Source organism: Myxocyprinus asiaticus, chromosome 2, assembly GCF_019703515.2.
Source record: "Myxocyprinus asiaticus isolate MX2 ecotype Aquarium Trade chromosome 2, UBuf_Myxa_2, whole genome shotgun sequence".
Lineage (NCBI taxonomy): Eukaryota > Metazoa > Chordata > Actinopteri > Cypriniformes > Catostomidae > Myxocyprinus > Myxocyprinus asiaticus.
Window position 1 is genome coordinate 19449145 of NC_059345.1, and position 24932 is coordinate 19474076.

At 37.3% G+C, this 24932-nt stretch overlaps 1 protein-coding gene across 1 annotated transcript; it reads right to left on the reverse strand.

Moving 5' to 3' along the window:
• Positions 1 to 510: 510 nt before the first annotated feature.
• On the reverse strand, positions 511 to 24249 carry ndufs2 (NADH:ubiquinone oxidoreductase core subunit S2). The gene is made up of 14 exons (XM_051650035.1): positions 24108 to 24249; positions 20253 to 20356; positions 19974 to 20164; positions 13587 to 13707; positions 13213 to 13325; positions 13017 to 13091; positions 12809 to 12886; positions 10809 to 10894; positions 10180 to 10299; positions 8441 to 8570; positions 7713 to 7808; positions 6466 to 6549; positions 6234 to 6291; positions 511 to 694 (listed from the first exon to the last, which is right to left on the reverse strand). The coding sequence occupies exons 1-14, from the start codon at positions 24206 to 24208 to the stop codon at positions 657 to 659; spliced, it is 1395 nt and encodes a 464-aa protein (XP_051505995.1). The 5' UTR covers positions 24209 to 24249; the 3' UTR covers positions 511 to 656.
• Positions 24250 to 24932: the final 683 nt, after the last annotated feature.

Here is a 24932-nt window from a genome sequence, read left to right on the forward strand (position 1 = left end):
ATTGGCCCCATAGAAGTGCACATTTAAGCCATACTTAAATCACGAATAAAGGTCAATGCATTACATAAAAAAATCTAACCAAATTTGGTTTAAATTAACTTTAAATAGATAAAGCAATACTCTACATTTACATTTCACTTGTAATTTATTTTAAAGGAATTTCCAGAGTTAATGTCCTGAACTACACCTTGGGACCAGCTGGTTAAAAGTATCTGCAAAATGGCTTAGAAGTGAAGTCAGCTCTGCAAAAAGGATAAAATCATTTGTTCGCAGACACAACTTGGTTGATATTTTGTTATCTATGCAAAGAAATTCAAACATCGCAAGAGTGGCTCAAGTAATTTTGGAAACAACACTTTGTGGTTTGTACTTTTCCGGCCTACTTTGAAATTTGTATTGCAACACTTCCATTTTTGTTGTATTCCTTATTACTAAGTCACTTTGGATACAAGTGTATGCTAAATGTAAAGGGAAAAATATATGAATACAAATGAAATAATAAAGAGTGGATTCCACAGGTTTAAAATATTTATTAGGTTTAGTCAGCATTTACACATGAAGATATAAGAGAAACTTTTTTTCCTGTCATAACATCACTAGCATGGATCGCAAAGACAGAAACATAATCAGACACTGTGAGCAGCCGTTGCTGTTCTTCAACGGTCCACCTCACCAAACACAATGTCCTGAGTGCCTATGGGAAGAGACAACAGTGTCTGAGAACAGAATCATAATGGGTATAAAGGACTAAGGATGTTGCTTAATAGTAAATTTCTAACATTAAAATAATGTTAACAGGCTGCTGTACTGTGTCCACAAGCCTGCAACGTCAGGCTTAAAACAGGGGTGTCAAACTAAATTTCAGCCTGGGCCACATCAGGGTTTGTTTGTGCCCTCAAAGGGCTTGTTGAAAATGTGGCACCAGCACCTGCTTTGGTAGCACCCATGCAATTACCAATAATTGTACATGTTATGAGCATTGAAATGCACATTTGACAGTACATCACTGAGTTTGAGGTTGGGATGCAGATGAAAATTATGATATTAACAACAGTAACATCTGTGGAAAAATAAACACCTAATTTTAATAGGGCTAAACTGAAATATTCTGACCATGTGACTAAGTTGGGTCTTCTTTACAGATTCTTTTCATCAGGCTCCTACTGATTAAACTACAGTCATACATTTTCCTACAATCAGAGAGCATTACAAGATTACAGATTTGGAAAACTGATGGCTTTGTCCATAATTATGAAAATGCACCATAGTTCTTCCATAGTTTAACAAAGATATTTGTAATAGTTCATGGTAACCATATGGCTCCTCACTACCATGGTTAGTAACTATGGTTTCTATTTAAAGAACTATGGCATTTTGTAATGAAAAAAAAAAAAAAAGCAGTCTAAATAAATGTAATAAACTTTTTCTGCCACAACTACCATAGGTAGTACAGTACTACAGTAAATCCATGGTACATTTTTGTAAGTGTTGTGATCTGAAAATTGAAAAGCCTTCTAATTTATGTTTTCTCCTGTTTTCTTTGTCAGTGCCATTTAGAATGTGGGGGCTGTTTGTTTTAAACTAGTTTCATTATTGTGACACGAGTTTCGCAACAGACAATTCTATTGATGTCACTTTTTCCCGCAGAGGGAGAAAACATTGGCAGTGAATGGAAACACACCCGTTAAACGATCAAGAAAACATAAGAAAAATGCTTTTGATCCATGCAAAGTCCCAGGATAGGTCCCAGCACAAATATTGACAAATTTGACTTTTGCAGACATTTAAATATATTTTATCCACGATTTATCTCCGTATGCCAGCCAGTCTGATGTGTGACCAGGGAGTGCACACACCTACCGGTACAATAACGTAAACATCTCTCATTTAGAAGTTACACATTAGTTTGTTGTTTTCTTCTCTGATTTGGTCAAAATATTATAAAATGTCTGTGATGATCCCGTCTGTATGAATGTAAGAGCTGCTTTTAACTCATGAAGTAAACACAGAAAGCAACCGAGGCATATTCGTTTTACGTAGTCTGGTGGTGTGAATAAAGTCTGAGCTTCCTGATCTTATGGTGTGCTGTTTATTGACTGATTTTAGTATATACAAATTATATATGTACTATGTATTCACATTATAGTGCTTTTTATTTATTACAATGTGTTACAATTATGACATTTTTTACAGTCTGGGTGTTACGAATAACATAGTCCTATGTGCATTTCCAGTTTAACTGTATCAGACTCGATTATGTTATTTAGTAGACATATGTATAGATAACTGACATGTCTGAATACAGTTGAAGTCAGAAGTTTACATACACTTAAGATGAAGTCATTAAAACTCATTTTTTAACCACTCCACAGATTTCATATTAGCAAACTAGAGTTTTGGCAAGTCGTTTAGGACATCTACTTTGTGCATGACAAGTAATTTTTCCAACAATTGTTTACTTTTATTTTTTTATTTACTTTATTGTTTAAAAGTGAATTGTTTCACTTTTAAATGACTATTTCACAATTCCAGTGGGTCAGAAGTTTACATACACTAATTTAACTGTGTCTTTAAGCAGCTTGGAAAATTCCAGAAAATGATGTCAAGCCTTTAGGCAATCAGCCAATTAGCTTCTGATAGGCCAGTTGGCTAATTGGAGTCAATTGAAGGTGTACCTGTGGAAGTATTTTAAGGCCTACCTTCAAACTCAGTGCCTCTTTGCTTGACATCATGGGAAAATCAAAAGAATTCAGAAAAAAAATGTGGACCTCCACAAGTCTGGTTCATCCTTGGGAGCAATTTCCAAACGCCTGAAAGTACCACATTCATCTGTACAAACAATAGTACGCAAGTACAAACACCATGGAACCATACAGCCATCATACCACTCAGGAAGGAGATGCATTCTGTCTCCTAGAAATGAATGTAGGTTTGGTGTGAAAAGTGCAAATCAATCCCAGAACAACAGCAAAGGACCTTGTGAAGATGCTGGAGGAAACAGGTAGACAAGTATCTATATCCACAGTAAAACGAGTCCTATATCAACATAACCTGAAAGGCTGCTCAGCAAGGATGAAGCCATTCCTCCAAAATCATCACAAAAAAAAAAAAAAAATGTCCTCTGGTCTGATGAAATAAAAATTGAACTGTTTGGCCAGAATGACCATTGTTAGGTTTGGAGGAAAAAGGGTGAGGCTTGCAAGCCGAAGAACACCATCCCAACCATGAAGCATGGGGGAGGCAGCATCATGTTGTGGGGGTGCTTTGCTGCAGGAGGGGCAGGTGCACTTCACAAAATAGATGGCATCATGATGAAGGAAAATTATGTGGATATATTGAAGCAACATCAAGACTTCAGCCAAGAAGTTAAATCTAGGTCACAAATGGGTCTTCCAAATCGACAATGACACCAAGCATACCTCCAAAGTTGTGGCAAAATTGCTTAAGGACAAAGTCAAGGTATTGGAGTGGCCATCACAAAGCCCTGACCTCAATCCGAAATTTGTGGGCAGAACTGAAAAAGCATTTCCGAGCATGGAGGCCAACAAACCTGACTCAGTTACACCAGTTCTGTCTTGAGGAATGGGCCAAAATTCCAGCAACTTATTGTGAGAAGCTTGTGGAAGGCTAACCAAAACGTTTGACCCAAGTTAAACAATTTAGACAATGCTACCAAAACTAACAAAATGTATGTAAACTTCTGACCCACTGGGAATGTGATGAAAGAAATAAAAGCTGAAAGAAATCATTCTCTCTACTATTATTCTAACATTTCACATTCTTTTCATTTTATTTTTTTATTTTCTCCCCTTTTCTCCCCAATTTGGCATGTCCAATTCCCAATGCGCTCTAGGTCCTCGTGGTGGCGTAATGACTCACCTCTATCCGAGTGGCGGAGGACGAACCTCAGTTGCCTCTGCATCTGACACAGTCAATCCGCACATCTTATCACGTGGCTTGTTGAGTGTGTTACCACAGAGACCTAGCGCATGTGGAGGCTTCACGCTGTTCTCCGCTGCATCAATGCACAACTCACCACGCACCCCACCGAGAGCGAGAACCACTTTATAGCGACACCGTGGTGGTTAACCCAACGTGACTCTACCCACCCTAGCAACTGGGCCAATTGGTTGCTTAGGAAGCCTAACTGGAGTCACTCAGCACGCCCTGGATCCGAACTTGCGACTCCAGGTGTGGCAGTAATCTCACTGGTTCACAAGTCAAGCGCATTTAAAATAGTCTGTGTGGTTGAGACCAGTCCACAAATTACCTCACCTGGTCTATGCTCATGCTGCTTTATCCATGATTGAGCCTTGTTGATAATTGACCCATGTAGCGCTGTTTCATTCTGCTTTTTGAAGCAAGCAAAACGCATTCCAAAATATACAGATGACAGGGGAAGGCTCATTAATATTCATGACAAAAGCACTAACTGATTGTTCAGTGAAACGTTGCGATCCCCTGCCATCCTACATTTCAGCTTGTGGGCCATTTGAAATTAAGCGAGTTTGACGTGTGTTATGCGGTGACATCACTGGGAGTTTGAGCGCGTATTTGCGCGTGTGTGTGTGTGTGTGTGTGGTGGGGTCTCTTTCGCTGTATAGAAAGAGCACAGCTGACTGGGGCTGGCAAGTGTTATGTTGCGTCAAGAATATTAAATGAGGGCCTGGGTAGCTCAGCGAGTATTGATGCTGACTACCACCCCTGGAGTCCCAAGTTCAAATCCAGGGTATGCTGAGTGACTCCAGCCAGGTCTCCTAAGCAACTACATTGGCCCGGTTGCTAGGGAGGGTTGAGTCACATGGGGTAACCTCCTTGTGGTCGCGATTAAGGGTTCTCACTCTCAATGCGGCGCGTGGTAAGTTGTGCGTGAATCGCGGAGAGAAGCATGAGCCTCCCATGCTGCAAGTCTCTGCGGTGTCATGCACAGTGAGCCACGTGATGTGTGGATTGACGGTTTCAGAAGCGGAGGCAACTGAGACTTGTTCTCCACCACCCGGATTGAGGTGAGTAACCGCGCCACCACGAGGACCTACCAAGTAGTATGAATTGGGCATTCCAAATTTGGAGAAAAGGGGAATATTAAAAGAAATAGAAAAAAAAAAAAGAATATTAAATGAACTATGTGAAGTCCCAACCGCGGCGCTCATAATTCAGCAGTGGCGCAGCACCGCTGCAAATTGCATATGGGGAAACACTGCTTATACTTCCTCTGTTGAAAGCACCCACATACTTTTACAACAGCAAATACACACCATTTATTTATATATTATATATATATATATATATATATTTATATATATTTATTTATTTATTTATTTTATAAATGTATATATAATGTCCTTTTATTTCTACCTTTTTATTTGTTGTAATCCATTTTTAAATTAAGCATTAATTTCTTTTCCATTTCTTTCCTTATTTTTATTATCTTGAATTATTTTAAAATGTGGCTTTTATTTGTCTTTTTATTTCTCTGTCATGCCTTTGTAAAGTATTTCAAATTATCATTGTGAATGAAATGCACTTAATCTTTCCATGCTGTTTACTGAACAACATCTGTGATGTTCTTGGTCAACATTTTGTAATAACTTTACATTATGCTTAATAGATCAGCAGTTGATGTGCATTCAAACATGAATATAAAAATGTATGAATTAAAGTTTCTTATCACTTCTGAATATCTGAACATATAACAACTAATGATCTGTTAAGCATTATATAATGTAATGTTTGATGAGTTATAAATGTTACTTACATTCTATAGAATGTCAACATAAAATGCAGTTCACCAATTTTCAACCAATACTGCCCTAAGGTGACTTAATTCTGAGTGAAACGGGATATTTAACTAGAGACATTTTTTTTTTAAGTCAGGACTTGATTTAATCCTTTGGAAATTGATCAGAGCATGAAAGGTTGCCTCTATATTACATGTGGTTATAGAGGGAAGAGGCAGAAAAGGGTGGCTTGGTTTGGGCTCAGCCAAAAAGTAATGTCTTTGTAGACTTTGTAGAGCAAGTTCTCACATTTTCATGAAAGATTACAAAGACAATCAATGGTGCACAATAAGACCAGGAATGTGTATTAAAGTAAATAAGCTAATTTGGATTACATGTTGATTTTAATTATAATGTCTTCAAATAAATATGTAGGTGTTGTGCATTGCTGTGGTGTGAAATTCTCTACTGTTACTAAGAAACAGGCAGAACTGAGAGGAAAAAATAAACCCTTACCGATGATTGCCACCACATCAGCAAGCATGTGTCCTTTAGACATTTGATCTAAGCCAGCCTGAGGGTTGAAACAGATCACTTGAATGTGCCACCATAACACCAATAATAATAATAATAAAAATAAAAAAAAACAAGAGGAAACATGGGGCAGTTCTACCTCTACATGTGATTTTGCTGAGTGCATTAAAAGCAAACTCTTATAGAAAATAAACTGAAAAGTCAGGTTTTTTACCAAGTGAGCAAATCCAGGTGCCTTGATCTTGCAACGGTAAGGTCTGCTGGAACCATCAGACACCAGATACACACCAAATTCACCCTGCAGCAGAACACAATTTAGTTAGAAAGAAAAAAAAAAAAAAAGTACCAAGACACAAGTGCTCCCTCTAAACTGCATGCATGCGTTCACAGCCACACACTTCTGACATTGCTTCTGGGCAGACAGAAAACTATACATTTGTCTTAAAATCTGGTTTTATCTTCATCTAAATTACAATAATGAACAAACACAATCGGTTTTAACTAATAACACAAATTATTGTATTGTTCTCGTACATATTGAATAGATCATTCAAACATTCACAGTGTAGGTTGGAAAAGTATGTAAACCCCAAGGCAAATTACATCAACAAAAGCTAATTAGAGTCAGGAGTTGGCAAACCTGGCATCCAATAATGAAACAAGACTGGAGGTGTGGATTAGAGCTACTTTAATAAGAAGTACTCAAAAATGTTGAGTTTGCTAAAAAAGATCTCAGAAGACCTAGATCAAGAATTGTTGCTTTGCATAAAGCTGGAAAGGATTACAAAGTTATCCTGAAGAGCTTAGATATTCATCTGTCAACAGTTAGACAAACTCTATAAATGGAGATGATTTAGTACTGTGGCTACTCTCCCTAGAAGTTGCCGTCCAGCCAAGATGACTCAAAGGCAACAACGCAGAATGCTTAATGAGGTAAAAAAAAAAAAAAAGTACCCTAGAGTGACAGCTAAAGACTTGAAGGGATCATTGGAACTGGTTCCATCTATGTTCAACTTAATATATTCTTCAATCATATATTTAATCTGTATAATACATTATTTAATCATGAATTATTTTCTAAATCAAAATAATGTATACACGTAGGCCTATGTACAGGATGTGTATGGATTTATATAAAATTAAGAATATATTATTTATCCATGTGTAACTATTAACATTATAAATGAATAAATCACAAATTACCATACATTGTCATGTTAATTAATAAAAAATACTATTTCTGCTCAGTTGGCCAAAGGCTCCACACATTAGAAATACGTTTTGCAATACTACATAGACAAAAACCCCACAGTCCACACGTTTATGCAGAGTTCAAAATCTCACTATAACTGCTGCATGAGATACCACCAAAAATTGCCAATGCACAAGCCTGTTTCTTGGAAACGGTGATGGTGTGAATATTAATGTGGTTCAATACATGCTCATCCATTACAAACTCACCTTTGGTGCCTCTACAGCTGTGTATGTGGCTCCTGGAGGAACCTGGTAGCCCTCTGTGTACAGCTTAAAGTGATGAATGAGAGATTCCATTGACATCTGCATAAAAGCAAATATGTCAGGAGACAAGAGGGACATTAGTGCACTAACACACTAATGAACACAGACATGAAACATTTTCAAACCTTTTATCTAAAAGGTCACATCATACATTTGTTTTGTGCTGCTGTGCCGTTAAAAAATACTTGTTCATGTTCAATGAGAATCAGTGGTGTGCTGCTCTCCCAATTAGGATATGGGTTTGTTGGCATAATTTTACCTGTCCCATCGTTTAGTAACAGCCTCTTTGCAAAAACTGTATTGCATTGTGACAAGTTCACAAAACAGTGCATGCTGAAATGTGTCACCAAACTGTTAAGAGAGGACTGAGCAATTTATAATGCTTTGGTTTCTGACAAACAAGTCTTTTTCCAACTAAAAAATGTTTTTTGTTTTTTTGGAGTGGGAGGAAGTTTGGGGTTCTGAAAGTTGGAGTATGTATTCACAGTACAGTGAATTCTTATATCAAAATGTCCTTGTTCATTTGATTCCTTTTTATAAGCTTTCAAATTAAGCTTTTTTAAATAGGCATTTCAAAATCATTACGTGACTAGTAAAAGTACACAACTGCATTTTCTACACCATTGTTTTGCCGTCTGAATGTGAGCTCAGCAAACAAACAGATACCTTACCTTCATCTCAGATCTCTTGGGTGGGGCAACTTTAGCATCATCTACCTTGATCTCCCCAGCAGGCATTTTGTTGAGACTTTGATGCATGATTCGCAGAGACTGTCTCATTTCCTCAATTCGACACAGATATCTGAACCAAGAGTTAATATTTGTCATTAGTAATATGAATAAAGAGTACAAAATGTAGTCTGATGGCAAGTGTTTATATTTTTTTAGGGATGTTCCGATACTGATACTGGTATAGGAATCGGGTCCGATACCACACACATGTACTCGTGTTTGTAAAAATGCTCAGATACCTAAAACTGATACAATTTGATGTAAACATTCTGCATACTAATTAAAATCACATTATGACCTAGTGAGATTATTTAACTGCAAAAGTTGCAATTTAATTAGATAAATATATAGTTTGCATGTGCTGTGCACTTCAAATGTGAGTGCTTGTGAATGTGTGGAGCCGTTGCTCTGCTGACAAAGACACAAAGTGCTCATACCTTTTTGAGATCCTTGACTCATACACGGAAAACATCATGAGCATCGTGCACTCTGTAGCAGATGATAGCGAGTAGAGCACTAATTTACTTTGTAGCGCAAGGAACATACAGACTACATATTTATTTAATGAAATAGCAGATTTTTGCAGTTTAATAATCACTGAGTAACATAGCGACCGGCTTTTACAGATTGAGAAGCTACCATCATAGCAACACAGAAACCCTTAAAAATAAAAGCTCCGCCAACATAAAAGCTCAATTTAAATGGAAAAAAGTACAACTGAAATAGATCACTAAACTGTTGACATGGAATTTTAAAAGAAATAAAACAAAAAACAGGCATAGGACTCGGTATCAGCGAGTACCAAAAAGGAAGTATCGGTACTCACTCTCAAATCGGGACATCCTTAATTTCAAAAGTTGGGACACACTTGACTGAATTTATGTTACTCTAAAGCTTTTGCAAATGTTAAAGGTTTATGCTTACATGCTGGAAATTAGTTTAGAGTAGACAAATATAATTTGGAATAAACAGTGAAGAAAAAGCAGCCAACAAGTGTCCAGTATTCATGGGAACTCCTTCAATACATATTAAAAAGCATCCCAGGTGGCACCTCATGAAGTTTGTTGAAAGAATGTCTTGAGTGTGCAGAACTGTAATCTAGGCACAATGTGGCTACTTGGAAAGATCATTTTTAAGGTAGTTTTGAATGATTGATTTTTATTTTATCTTTTTGGTCACTACATATTCAATTTTTCCATGTTATTTCATACTATTTTTGACTTTCATATTATTCTAAAATGGAGAAAATGGTAATAATAAACAAAGGGTATGTGTCTTGACACTTTTGACTGGTAATCTATATAAAAGCAATAAATATTTTGATTCTAATCTTATCAAGACACCATGTTACACATTTATGTAACCAACTGGTTATATATAGTCGATTGTAGAATAATAAAAATAATTTTTTTTTATATAAAACCAACCACCACACTGAACTGAATTTTTGGTCAGATAGTTTAAACAAGTTTGACATGCATTATTTTAAACAGCGCATATCACACCACATATCACATGATACCATCATGCATGTGTAGTGAGAAAGCTAAGTTGAGTCTAGGACCAATTTATAAACTGTGGTTGCATTTAGATTTCCTGTCATTCTGAGCTTCCTGAAGCTCTTAAGTCTGTTTAAAATGACATGTTTCACCAGAGAACATGCAGACATGTGCAGTCACCTGTCGTAGCAGTCGCCATTACTTCCAACAGCCACATCAAACTCCACCTCATCATATTTGTCATATGGTTGAGACTTCCTCAGATCCCATTTTATTCCTGAACCCCTCAGCATCACTCCACTGAGAGGGGGCCAGAGAGAGAAAGAGTCAAACAACAGCATGAGGCCTGAAACATACTTTAGGCAAGTACGCTTGTGCAGATGTGAGCCCTAATCTCAGAACAAAAAAGGGGTGATAAGAGCTTCCTTCAAAAGTCTACGCCATTAACCTGGATAAGATATTATTCATGTAAGTTAGGGTAAGTTAACTGACTTGATCAGAAATATTCTCTTCAAACTGTTGTTCTGCAATGACAGTAGTTAACATGAAAGAAAATTAAAATAAAAACATAGTAGTGACAGTTCACACTAATGTCCTCTATTGCACCCTCTTGCAGCAACATTGCGAATGCAACGCATTCTTGCGTTGTGTTATGAATTGTGATCCGACATATTTACGAACGCAACAACATATGAATTTGAGATTGCGTAGCTAAAAATGTCTGTGTACGCAATTGCGTGGAGAATGTTTCTGGCTTTATAGTATTCAGAATACACTGTAGAATAATATCAATGAATAACTTCAGATACCTGAAGCCATAATTGAGTGCATCCTCTGCGCTGATAACGCCAATGTCAACAGTTCTGTTCCTCCAGATACGATTGTTGGTCAGCATCTGAAGCAATGTCAATTATATTCATTTACACAATGCATATATATATATATATATATATATATATATATATATATATAAAAAACTGTCAATGGATAAAACATCACAACATCAAATAATTTCAAAAACTTTGCCAGTGAAAATTTGCTTTTTGTTACTTTTATAATTTTATCAGCATAACAATTTGAGCTGGCATGAACTCCACAAGTTCAATGATCCATGTTAACCCACCATGATTTGATAATGTTCCAAAGAGCATCCTGTATACTTCAAAGAAAGCTGACCTTCTGTGAGGAGTTAATATGGTCAGTCACAAATATGCTTATTTGACCTAGACATAGCTCGACATTAACACTTGTCCACTTCTCCGAGTTAAGTGTATTTTTAAAGGGGCAAAGAGAATTTTAGTAGCCTGATTAACCCTTTAATGCAGTGGCTTCGGGACCTAGATTTTTTACACTGGACATCAAGTGGTGACCCACCATAGTGGCGACCCACCTGCTATCCACGACCCAGTCCGAATAGACTAGCGACCCATTTTTGGGTCAGGACCCACCAGTTGAGGAACATTGCTTTAATGCATACCTCGGGTCTTTAGTGACCCGGGAACTCATTCCACCCCCTGTACCTCATCCATTTTTTGGAGTTATGTCCACACCTCTTTAGTATTCCTCAACGTTTCTCTTCTGAACAGTGTAACAAAAAAACAAACAAAAAAAAATGCAATAAAAATGTTTATGTAACTGCTTGACAACCAAGTGTATAGGGTCCCTAGATATGCAAGTGTTTGTTTTTTTTCAGATTCCATAAATTATATTTTTATGAATATTTCATATCTATATAAGTTTTCTATCACAGGATATCTATTTCTTTGTTTATTACGAGATACATTTGTACTATATTCATTCAAGTGACTACCATATCACGTGGATTTCTGTGTTACAATGGTGAATTATCAATATTACATACGCGTGAACAAATAAATATTATACATGCTATTTCTTACTCAAGGTGGTGCTGATGTATCAGTGATTGACTTGATTTACATTTGACATTGCTATTTGATGAAGAAACAACATGGAAATAAACAATAACAAGTACAACAAATGAACAGTGTTATCACTATTGTCATTTGGGTGTACTTCTGAAATGTAAGTTGTGCATTTATTTAGACTCAATTGTGTAGATTATGTGTTATGTGTAGCTCAATATGTTTGACAGCCAGTTGCGTCTCATGAAATTTCAGGCTGAAAGTATTGAATCCTGTTCTGTGTTCTCACCTATAAATAAGATGCTAACTGACGATTGACATAGGAATAAGATGTTCACTGTAGCTAATGTAATTTATCATATTGAAACTGTGGCAACCAGCTAGCTAAATTGCCCGGTTAAATGTTGCCAAGCTTGGGGCACAGTGGGTCTTTATTCACTAGGTTTAATCGTCTTTCTGCACTGTGATCTTAAAAGAATGTTCAGTGTTCAATACAAGTTAAGCTCAATCGACAGCATTTGTGGCAAAATACTGATTATCACAAAAAACTTTTTCGACTTGTCCCTCCTTTTCTTTAAAAACTACCCTCGTGCAGTTCCTTTAGCACCTTGGCTTGGTGGACTTGCAGGAGAGCCATGGCGTGCAGGGCGAAGGTGGCTTGTCCAGCGGCACTGTAGGCTTTGGCCGTCAGGGACGACATAAACCTACAGGCCTTGGACGGGAGCTTTGGGTCTATTAAAGCTAATCAACTAGTCAGTTGTTGGAAGATTAGATCACCATCTGGACACCTCTAATGAGAGCCAAACTGAAAATATACATCATTAATTTTTTTAAAGAAACTGTGTGGCTAAGAAAAACATAATATCAGTTGGCAAGATCTGTGGTATATTTATACATTTAGAACTGCTGTGTTTTGGACAACATACCTCCTCGACTTCATCAATGCGAATAGAGAAATTCTTGCACCATTCATAGATGTCGTCCATGAGACCAAGAGGCAAGTCCTGCAACAAAAGTACTCAGTAGGTTACCAGTTTATCCACTATAAGTTATGAATTTCTTTTAGTTTGAATGCAAAAGTTTCATATTAAGGGTCTTCGCAGTTAGAATATATCTGTGTTGAACACAGCTTACCTGATGAACTCCACCAGGTCTGACATATGCAGCATGCATCCTGGCTCCAGACACTCTTTCATAGAACTCAAACATCTAAGATACAAATAATTATTCAATGGAATCTATGTTACACAGAAATAATGAATAATTCTGTATGTGGTACACTTATTGAAGGCACCCAAAACAAGCTCTTTAACTGTTATTCAGGTCTTACCTTCTCTCTCTCTTCAAACAACCAGAAGAAAGGGGTCATGGCTCCGATATCAAGGGCATGGGTTGTGATGCCCATGATGTGGTTTAAAATACGGGTCATCTCTCCATACAGCACTAGAAAGGCCATTTAACACTATTATAGAAGCATGCTGATGCAGCAGATGATTATATAAAATAAAGTATAAAGCAAATTATTATTATTATTTTATTTGCAATTAAGGGAAATTTACCAAAGTGGACTTAGATTCTTGAGGGCTTCAATATAAAGAAACAGAGCAATGGACTTGGGCAGTTGTTATGACTAAAGTGCATTGAAGTGTACTTGTATAGTTAGAGAAATGTGTGAAAAATGGATTTAGTGTTTTTGTTTCTCACCTCTGATCCACTGTGCACGGGGTGGAGCCTGAATGTTCAGCAGCTTTTCTATTGCGAGTGCATACGCCTGCTCATTACACATCATAGACACGTAGTCCAACCTGTCGAAGTATGGAAGTGCCTGCACTCAAACAAACACACACATTACGTTAACACTAAGGGTGTGGGGGCCTGGGTATCTCAGCGAGTATTGACGCTGACTACCACCCCAGAATTTTTCATTACAACTGTGGAGCCATGAAAATGCGAATAGCACGGATAGTTGGATACAAGTCATGGGTATGTAAGTACTTTGAATTTGATTAAACTGGAAAGTAAGCTGAAATCAAACGATTGATGATCACTTGTGTGTGACGTTATTTTTTATATTATTATCTGTATAATATTTTTCAAAATCTGAAGTACCTTATTTTGTAGTGGATGTCCCAATGTGGATACTAACTAGTTAACGCTACAGCCGACAACATTTCTGCAAGAAAACTGTGTCACACATTGTCTATAATAGAAGTTATCACTTTAAAAAGAAAGAAAACTACTTCAGCATTCAACAACATGACAACACATTCACTCAGATGTCTAGCATTTATGCCTTGCATACAATATCCCTGTAGCTAAATATTTTGCAAAAATGAGAAAAGCGTTACTTTCCTTATAATCAAATCATAAGATATTATTGCATTACTGTGTAACAATTTCAACAAACAAAAACAGTCCTTCAGCGCACACACCCAGAAAGCTCACCAAAACACAAAAAAAATATTAATTATAAAACAGATTGTTCCAGTCCATACAATGCTCAACAGTAACAGCTATAACGTGAAACCACTGTTCACCTAGCTACTATACAATGCATCAGAAAGGCCAACTATTAACCTTACTATATACACACACACACACACATACACACACACACACACACACACATACATACACACTACCGGTCAAAAGTTTTGAAACACTTGACTGAAATGTTTCTCATGATCTTAAAAATCTTTTGATCTGAAGGCATATGCTTAAATGGTTGAAATTAGTTTTGTAGACAAAACTATAATTGTGCCACCATATTAATTTATTTCACTGTAAAACTAAAATTTAATTAAAAAAAACAAGTTTTTGAAATGGATGACTTGGACCAAATAATAAAGAAAAGCAGCCAATAAGTGCCCAACATAGATGGGAACTCCTTCAATACTGTTTAAAAAGCATCCCAGGGTGATATCTCAAGAAGTTGGTTGAGAAAATGCCAAGAGTACGTGTCTGCAAAATCTAGGCAAATTGTGGCCACACTGAAGATGCTAAAATATAACACAGTTTTGATTTATTTTGGATTTTTTAGTCAAAACATAATTCCCATAGTTCCATTTATGTTATTCCATAGTTTGAGTTTACTATTATTCTAAAATGTGAAAATAAAATAAAAAAAATAATAAAGAATGAGTAAGTGTTTCAAAACTTTTGACTGGTAGGGTATATGTGTTAGCCAGATAGATAACTTAAACATGAAGTATGTAACTTTGAGTGTTAAAATACTTTCTCCTATCCCAGCTTAATATGCGGAGACATCTACAAGCCATTTGTAGGTTAATTTTCTCAAACTGTAAACACTGTGTATCTGTGATGCTATAAAAATTCCACTGTTTGTTTTAAAAGACCTGTCCATTCCAATACAACACTGACTTAACCAATGGCGTGACAATCTGTTTGTTCAATCAACATGTTTTGCAACATATTTTTGCAACTCTGTTCAGTGGCACAGTAATTACACACTTCCGCTTTAAATCATCAAGCATGTTAGCTGAAAGGCATAAAAACGTGTACTTGGATCAATAAATGTAAGACATTGTGACAACATAGCACTGGCCCAACAGGGCAAGGGACCATTTCATCATCTGGCCCGAAACACACTCACACAGGACCCGGGGTATCCTTATTGTTGAGTGTATATTCAGAATATAATCATGGCTCAGGAGGATGTCAAGAACATTGTGCCAAACAACGCATTTCAGCCATTTCTATATTTCACACTATAGCACAACCTCTCATACTTGATTGCAGTGTATGTAGAAAAGTTTTTTGGTTTTTAACGATGGTGCTGTGTTTATGCAACTCTCTACAGACACATTGGACTTTTGAAGATATGTAAGCATTATGCAACAGAGAAAGAAATTAAGCAAACCGTGAAGGGGACATCACCACCCATATATAGTATTTATGTATATGACTTCACATGCAATAATATTGGAGTGTATATTTTTGTGGAGCGTGACGTGGTCGTGTCTGTCACTGGGGAGAGAGGAAGCGGTGAGGGCCATCACCTGGTGATTAATGATGTGTAACACCTGTGTCTCATTACAGTGACGACGGAGATCGGCTTGAAAAGGCTGCTGAGAATGCCGGAGAGACAGCGAGAGTCCCAGTCACACAGACCTGCCATATCGTGAAGCTAAATGCTGCAAAGCTGTTAACCTTAGATATTTATGAGTTTAGGTTGTTTTTATGTCTGAAGCTAAAGTAGATACCCTGTTGAGAAGCTAAAGTAAATGCCCTGTTTCAAAGCTGAAAAGCCAAAGACTGTTTGTTAGACTGGAAAAACCATTAAAGCTTGTTTTACCTGGATTGCCACCCTGCTTCCTTATTGCTGAAACTTCTACACTGGTGCCGAAACCCAGAATATAAGGAAGAATACTGGTCGCCATGGACACCTCACCGCTGGACAAAGTCACCCGTGCCCTGGCCAGTATCCAAGAGACCCACCACCAAGCCCTCCTCGCGCAAGAACGGCGCCTCCAGGAGCTCCTCCAAGCCCAAGCCGAAGACTGGCAGGCCTTGCGGAGCTGGTTAGCTCCAGGCGGTTCCTCCACCGTGGCCCCGGAAGCAGTGACGAAGCCACAGCTGCTGCTCCTATAGATGGGCCCCCAGGACGAGCCGGAGTGTCTTTGAGCAGTCGGCCACCGCCTCCGGCTGGACCCAATGGGCCCTCCACCTACTGCCGCTGCTTTCCAGGGAGGCCCAGCTCGTGGTGCAGCAACTACCAGCGGAGAACCGCCTGGACTGTGTCAGAATGACGCAGGAGGGGATTCCTCCGGCATTCTCGCCCTTAGGGAATTCCTAGAGGGGGACTTCCCTCTAGAGCAATCATGTGATGAAACCCTTAGGCATGCCTTTGACCAAGTGAGAGTCATCGATGGCCAGCAGCTCCAGCCTGATGTCGCCCTCACATATCCATATTATTCAATTATTAGAGACAGGTTGTATCGAGTGACGCAGGACACTCAGACCCATGAAAATACAACCCAGTTATTAGTCCCGAGGAGCCATCGGGAAACACTTTTCCAGGCGGCTCACCACAATTCTATGGCGGGTCACTTAGGGCAAGAAAGAACACTACACCATTTAATGGCCCGCTTTTATTGGCCAGGCATTCATGTATGCAGATGGTCGAAAGAAACAAAGGGTCAATATCTGAATTCATCGGCTGTGCCCTTGGTGTTTTTCCAGCAAACTCAGGTATGTGTGAAAACTTTGTCATTGTTACGCCTCCCTCAGCTCTCCGCCTCGCGAATGGACACGGAGTGGCTGCATCACTTTTCTTTGAGCAAAAATATTGCACTATTGAGTGCTACGGTTTTTTAATTTATTTTTTCCGCAGAGGAGAGAGAAAACACGCACACTCGCATACATGATTGCATAAATATTTCCTATTTGTGCATGTATAAATCTCTGATTGGGGTGCTGCATCCATTATCTGGCAACGCTGAGCATGTTAACCCTCTGGGTTAACTTTTTTTTCCTCATAACAGTGGAAACAACTTAAAATACTCCATCATTTTTGGGCATACAGATAAGTGTAAGACATCATTAGAGACTATAAAGGGTCTACTTTTATTTGTGTACACTCACAATAACAACAAAACCTTGTGCTTTTGTAAAATAAAGAAAATATACAGGGTGCGCTTTCAGCCATCTCTGTCTCCACAAGCATCTTTATGAAACACGCCACAGAAATGAACAGAAACTCCGTGAATGCTTATCACACAAACATGAAACATATGTCTAAAGAAAGCTTAAAATGTCTACTTTTAAATAAAACAATTCAAATTTAAAACAAATATTCTCCTGCAATGTAATCTGTATGAAACAAAGCGATGTACAGTTTCTCTTGGCTCAGCCAATTATCGCTAATGTGATCACACCCACCAGCAGAGCGCGCTATTCATACGGTAATGTGCTGAGGCGATCTATGCAAATGGTAAACACCCCCAACCTTAAAAAGCATCAAGTTCATTCACTTTCCTGCACGTTTGGAAGATGGCACGCTAAACAGGTGATGAAACTCTATAGATGGTCCTGGATAGTGACGAAGAGTTCACATTTTCCTCAGAAGAAGAGCGGGAATCCGACGAGGAACGTTTGCATTTTGAAGAGCGACTTGATCCAGCCAAGGATACAATTTCAGATGAGTAAGTCATTTAGTTTTACTTACATATTAGTTGACATGCTATTTTATATAAACTTGTTATATAACTAGTTATTTTACTAGTTGGACTATTTCCAGACAGGATTCAGAGTACTGAAATTTGAAATATGTCCTAATAGGCAAGTTTTAGTTACATTTAAATGTTGTTTCGGCTAAAGCAGGTATTTAAATTGTATGCTGTATGATATAAATATGATATGTAATATGATATAAAAATAACATGAATGTTTAGATTATATTTTAACTAGTGTTTATGCTGCCTCATTATCATCAACGAAGCTTGTGCTTGCAAATATCTGTTCGGGTGTAAATGTGTAAAATGTGCTGTAAATATGCCCATATTAGAAAATCAGCATATTAGAATGATTTCTGAACACTGAAGACTGCAGTAATGATGCTGAAAATTCAGCTTTGATCACAGGAATAAATTGCATTTGACAATATATTCAAATAGAAAAGTTATTTTAAATTGTAAAAATATTTCACAATATCACTGTTTTTTGGATCAAATAAATGCAGCCTTGGTGAACAGAAGAGACTTCTTTTAAAAACATTTAAAAAATCTTACAGATCTAAAAACTTTTAAATGGTAGTGTAGGTCTAAAATATTTAAGTCAAGTCTTTATGTAAAGAAAATGTATAGTCAGATTACTTTTATCTTAAACTTGATTTTGTGAATAAGCTACAAACAATACATTCAATCATTAAGTCTCCTTACATTCATTCTCTCTCAGGGGAGGGGTCTTTGTCTCCTCAGGTGTGAATCACATCAATATTCATGATCATCCACGCCTCCTCGCATATGGCCTTTCTAACACTAAAAGTGTCTTACAAAAGTTAAATGACTATATTGTTTTGTATGAATGAGTGATCAGGATGTTTTCACATCATTTTTGTAGCAAAAACTCTAGGCTACAAGATCCAGTTCTCAAAAGTCTTGTGAACAAATGTTTAGTATGTGTTATATAGCCTTATTTCAGTGACTTAAAATTTTTGTTTTTTCAAAAACCACGCATAAACGTTATTTTCTCAAAACTACAAACATGTACATACATGTTGTTCACATATTACTTTAGCCCAGTTTGTGCTGAATACAGTGTTATCAGACATTAGCCATTAATATGTTTTTAAGCAACTGAAAAAAGCACAAATGTCAAGGCATGAAAAAAACTCCTCCACGGCCCAAAACACCCTCAGACCCCAGAGGGTTAAAAGCTCGTGGATGCACGATAGGCCCCAAAGCCAGATAAATGAAAGATCTAATAAAAAACGTTCATGAAAAATCGACCCCACGGGCAGTAGTTTGCCCTGGTCTGCAATTGAGGGTGCTCTAAGATTCATTTGAGGGTGCTTAGCATGAACGCTTTAGACTACAGTCCTAATCATGGTCTCTTTTAAAAGACATTTAGGAGTTTTTTTGGTGAAGTGAAAGCAAGCAGCAATATAACTGAAATTAAAACAACATTATAGAAGTTTAAGTTTATTTTTAAAAAAATACAATGTACTTGCACTAAACTTAATAAAACAAGCAAAAAACAGCCCACAGTGTTCGTGCCAGTTAAGAGGTTCTAAATAAGCTATTTCAAAGTAGTAAATAAACATCAATGGCTGACATGAACAGTTGTTAACTTGTGATTCTTACTAACACATGATTCAAAAATGTACATTTCCATAAGAGTGCTTGCTTATGAGATACAGCATGCAGTGAAATGAACTCTGTGCTAAAGCTCTTCTTCCCCACTACACAACTCAGTCACTGGCGAGTGAAATCTGAATATTTACTAGTCAGAATTTTTTTTGTTGCATATGCAAGTGATTTCCTCGCAATGTAGAGGCCTGTTAAGGATATGTTATTCAGTGAGCAGTGGACGGCAGTTGTCCATCAGGATGTGTAATCTGCATGCAAGTACCTGCAAATAAGTCTTGTACTCAATGAGTTTCTCAGTGCCACGGTGCAGCAGGCCAATGTGAGGGTCACATTTCTTCACAGACTCTCCACTCAGCTCCATCACCAGACGCAGCACTCCATGAGCTGCAGGGTGCTGAGGACCAAAGTTGATGGTGAGATTGGACACCTCCTTCTCTGCTGGTGGGTCCTTGTCTGAAAAGGACAAAGATGTGATTGGTCTAACTTGCTGAGTGTTTCCATATATATGGTATGGTAGTTACTTGGTCAAAGCAATACAAACCATTCCAAGGTGGAGGTGCCCATTTCTCAGTGATGACACTGGGATACATGACAGCTCCAGCGTACTGCTCCGCCCACTCCACATCTGGCTGCCATTGCTTGAACCTGAACATCAGGAATGAAAATACTGTGTTGTCACTGATTTGCATTAAAATGGCATGTAACAATGAATGCACTTAGATGTACACTCAGGCTTTGTCTTGTTATATTACTTTCTGATGTCTTTAAGAACAAGATGTGCACATTTGCAAAATTTCTAAGCCTCAAAAAAGTATCCTGACACTTTGGAACGTACAAATATATAAACGTGATTGTATTAGATAACAAAATATGACATCTGAAAACAATTAACGCTGAACCTTTTCTCAAAAATGACTTTGCATTTCTTGCCATGTTTGCAGTTACTTTTAACCAACTGGCCCCAAGGTTAAGTTTAGTGCAAGTATAAAGTGAATACCCCTAAGGTTCACACAGGTGTCCTAGCAGGTTAACCACAAGTGTAGGTCTTCACGGACATGTTTGATAACTACAGTCTTTTAGAAAAATTACTGTTAGTCTAAATGTTGAACATTATCTACAATGTTTTATAATTTTAAATATAAACAAACATCTTTATGTGAAATTATCTGCTTGCAATGTGTCCATCCTTCTTTAAATTAAATTCTGCTTTGTTTGATGTTTTGTTTCTAATGCAATGACATCCACACAAGTGTGGCTTATGTACCAATACTTTTTGGGGCCACTCTATTTAGAGCAGAGGTGCCCAAACTTTTTCATATGAAGGGCCAAAAATCAAACTTGATTGAGGGCAGTGGGCCAAAAGTAAACATTGCATACACTAGCGGTCAAAAGTTTTGAAACACTCATTCTTTATTTTATATATACTGTATGTGTGTATATATATATATATATATATATATATATATATATATATATATATATATATATATATATATATTTTTTTTTTTCACATTTTAGAATAAAAGTAAAGTCATCAAAACTATGGAAGAACATAAATGGAACTATGGGAATTATGTTGTAACTAAACAAAATCCAAAATAAATCAAAATTGTGTTATATTTTAGCATCTTCAAAGTAGTCACCCTTTGTCTAGAATTTGCAGACATGTACTCTTGACATTTTCTCAACCAGCTTCTTGAGGTATCACCCTGGGATGCTTTTTAAACAGTATTGAAGGAGTTCCCATCTATGTTGGGCACTTATTGGCTGCTTTTCTTTATTATTTGGTCCAAGTCATCAATTTCAAAAACTTTCTTTTTTATTAAATTTTAGTTTTATAATTAAATAAATGAATATGGTGGCACAAATTATATTTTTGTCTACAAAACTAATTTCAAACATTTAAGCATACACCTTCAGATCAAAAGATTTTTAAGATCATGAGAAACATTTCAGTCAAGTGTTTCAAAACTTTTGCCCGGTAGTGTGTATCAAACTGTATTATTTTAAAATTAAATATTAATACTGCAAAACACACAGAACTCTGTCCTATCCTTGCACAAGGCACATAAATGATTTCACTATTATTTGTATGTATGTTATGTCTCTCTCATTTGTGAGTCACTTTAGATAAAATGTCTGCTAAACGACTGAATGTAAGCGTCTCTTAAAACATTTTTACAGTCTCTTTAAGAACAGCACATCTCCTCACACTGAACACAAAGTAGATCTGTGCAGTTGAAGAGATGAAGATACAATGGCATGACATAATACTATCAAGTAGGATAATGTTTTGTGACAAAGAAGACATTAAAGATATTTCTTAACATAGACCTAGGTTACACATTGTCCTGGATTTCACTCAGTATTTCCATTTATTGGGTCTGCCAAATGTAATAGGACTATTTAATTAAACAATGTTGTAAAGTGTTTTTTGCGTAGTTAATGCATTTAGCCTACTTTTATTTTACATTAAAACTGTTTTCCTGTTGTGATATCAAAAACTTGAATTGTACTTTTGCTTCTTTTCTTAAGAGGCAGTTATGCTGAATGCATTACATTATGAAAGGAAATAAAAGCTACGAAGCACATTTCTGCAAATGAAAAAATTGAGAGGCCTACTCATTTTGTTGACTCCAAAATATGATTATGATTAAGAACCTGCCAGAATATGGCATTGTACCTTATGGATATTAAAAATCTTGCAGCTGGGGCCTGGGTAGCTCAGCGAGTATTGATGCTGACTACCACCCCTGGAGTCATGAGTTCGAATCCAGGGCTTGCTGAGTGACTCCAGCCAGGTCACCTAAGCAACCAAATTGGCCCGGTTGCTAGGGAGGGTAGAGTCACATGGGGTGGTCGTGGTCGCGATTAGTGATTCTCGCTCTCAATGGGGCACGTGTTAAGTTGTGTGTGGATCGCAGAGAGTAGCATGAGCCTCCAAATGCTGCAAGTATCCGCGGTGTCATGATAAGATGCGCGGGCTGACTGTCTCAGAAGCGGAGGCAACTGAGATTTGTCCTCCGCCACCTGGATTAAGGTGAGTAACCGTGCCACCACAAGGACCTACTAAATAGTGGGAATTGGGCATTCCAAATTGGGAGAAAAAGGGGATAAAATAAAAAAATAATAAAAATATTACATTTTTTTTTTTACTGTTTTTAGGCAGATAGTTGCAAGTAAACGAGATATCCTCATGTTTGACAAGTGAATTACAGTATGACGCACACAGATGTTATACACACCTCAAAACGGGGTTTAGTCAGAATAAGATGATGAATATGAAGAATTAGTTTATTGGATTACCGTTTTTGTCCAGCTGGCAGGGCAGAAAAGGGATTTTTGGGAGTCCTGGTCTGTTCACTTATAGTGCTTGTCGTAATGTTGTGCGGTGTTTGGAGTGAAAGGAACTGTTGTTTATATTGGAATGCTCCCTCATCTGACTTTATCAAGCCGGCTTCACAGGTGTGATTCAGTAGTCGCGTTCACATGGATAAGAAATGCTGCACAATGTATAGTGCGCGTTCAAGCCATATTTCACTTCAGATGACTGTACGCACTGTTCCGCGAGTCCACCTAATTACCTGTCATATCTTGACACTGCTTCAGTTCCCACTCCGTTTTAAACCAACTTTGGAGCTGGCTAATCATAGTGAAGATTTTGGGGTGGCACCTGGGATGGCCAATGGAGTGAACGCATATACATTTTTAAAAATTACTTATACTATCTACTTTTCAAATAAGCTAAAGTTTTTGTAATGCAAAAATACAATAAAAAAAATGTTAAAACAAAAAGATTAATTAAAAATGAAGAACTGCACCTTCCAAATATATATACATATACATACAAATATTTCTATTTTTTCCCCCCTCTTGTCGTCTATGGCAATGCGGGCCAAATAAAAGGTCAACACGGGCCAACTTTGGCCCGCGTGCCCTAGATTGGGCACCTCTGATTTAGAGGTACATATGTTGGGTCGTTTGATTTGGAGGAGTGTTTCAAAACGTGTAAAGCGACGCAGCTGTACAAGAAACACGATCTGACATTACATCAGGAATTTTCAGTGGTATTAACAGAGTAATATAATTAATATATAAATTAGTATGTCTCTGTTTATATACTTATATTTAATCTGTAACGGCGTCAAGCGCATTTTCATCCACTGACCAATCCACAGAGCTAAAAAGCACTTAGAATTGTTATCATGCTAAAAAAAAAAAAAAACTTTAGATAATTGAGGGTTTAGTGATATTATAACATTTCCATGTGTGTCAATCACACGTCAACGTCGCCGCAACACAGGTTATCTAATCCTTATAACAGCGCCAAAAACAACCAATATCGAACTCAAAATATGCACAAATTAGACTATATTGATGACTATAAAGGCATCACCTCTTCTGAAGCAGAGCACAAGCTGGAGTGCTGATGTTACTGTTTAATATCGCTGAAGGACGTCCGAGTCTGCAGATCGACCTCAACATTGTCGCCGCCATCTTTCCCGCTGTCCACCAGATGCTTCTGCACTTCTATCTGCACTGTGGATGTATTTAACAGGGATCTGGCGCCATCTGGCTGTAGGGAGGTTAAATTGTAGGTTCAGTGCCCATTATATCTACGTACAAAGAACCACTAGATGTCGACTCTTGTTCCATTGATAGAGGCAGCTATTACTGTAATGATATTCAGCTGCAGATATTGTGTATATTGTGTGGTTAATGTTTAATGTGAATATAATGTATTTTTGGGAGGATTAATTGTTTAATGCGTCCCTTTGTAGATATCATAGCCCTGACTCAGATGGGAGTGGGCTAGACAAGAGATTATTTAGCTCGAGATGAAGCACTTGTATTAAAATAAATGGGGGAAATCGGCACACCAGTTATGCCGGTGTTGTAATCCAACAGAAAATATTTAGTAGAGACGGGCTACTTCTATTAAAATAATTCAGTTACGTTAGTCATTCAACAGGACCACGTTTCCCATCACTTTTTAGTTATTTCCTTTGGAAACTTAAAAACATTACAAAATGAATAGTAGGTCTATAAGATATAAATAATAATATTTTGATCTGATAACAACAACAGTAAAATGTATCAAACAAACAATAGGCTAAACATCATCCTAAATTAATAATAGCTAATTATTATTATTATTATTATAACAATAATAATAGGCTAATAGGCCTAATAATAATGAATATGTTTGTTATTAAGCCAT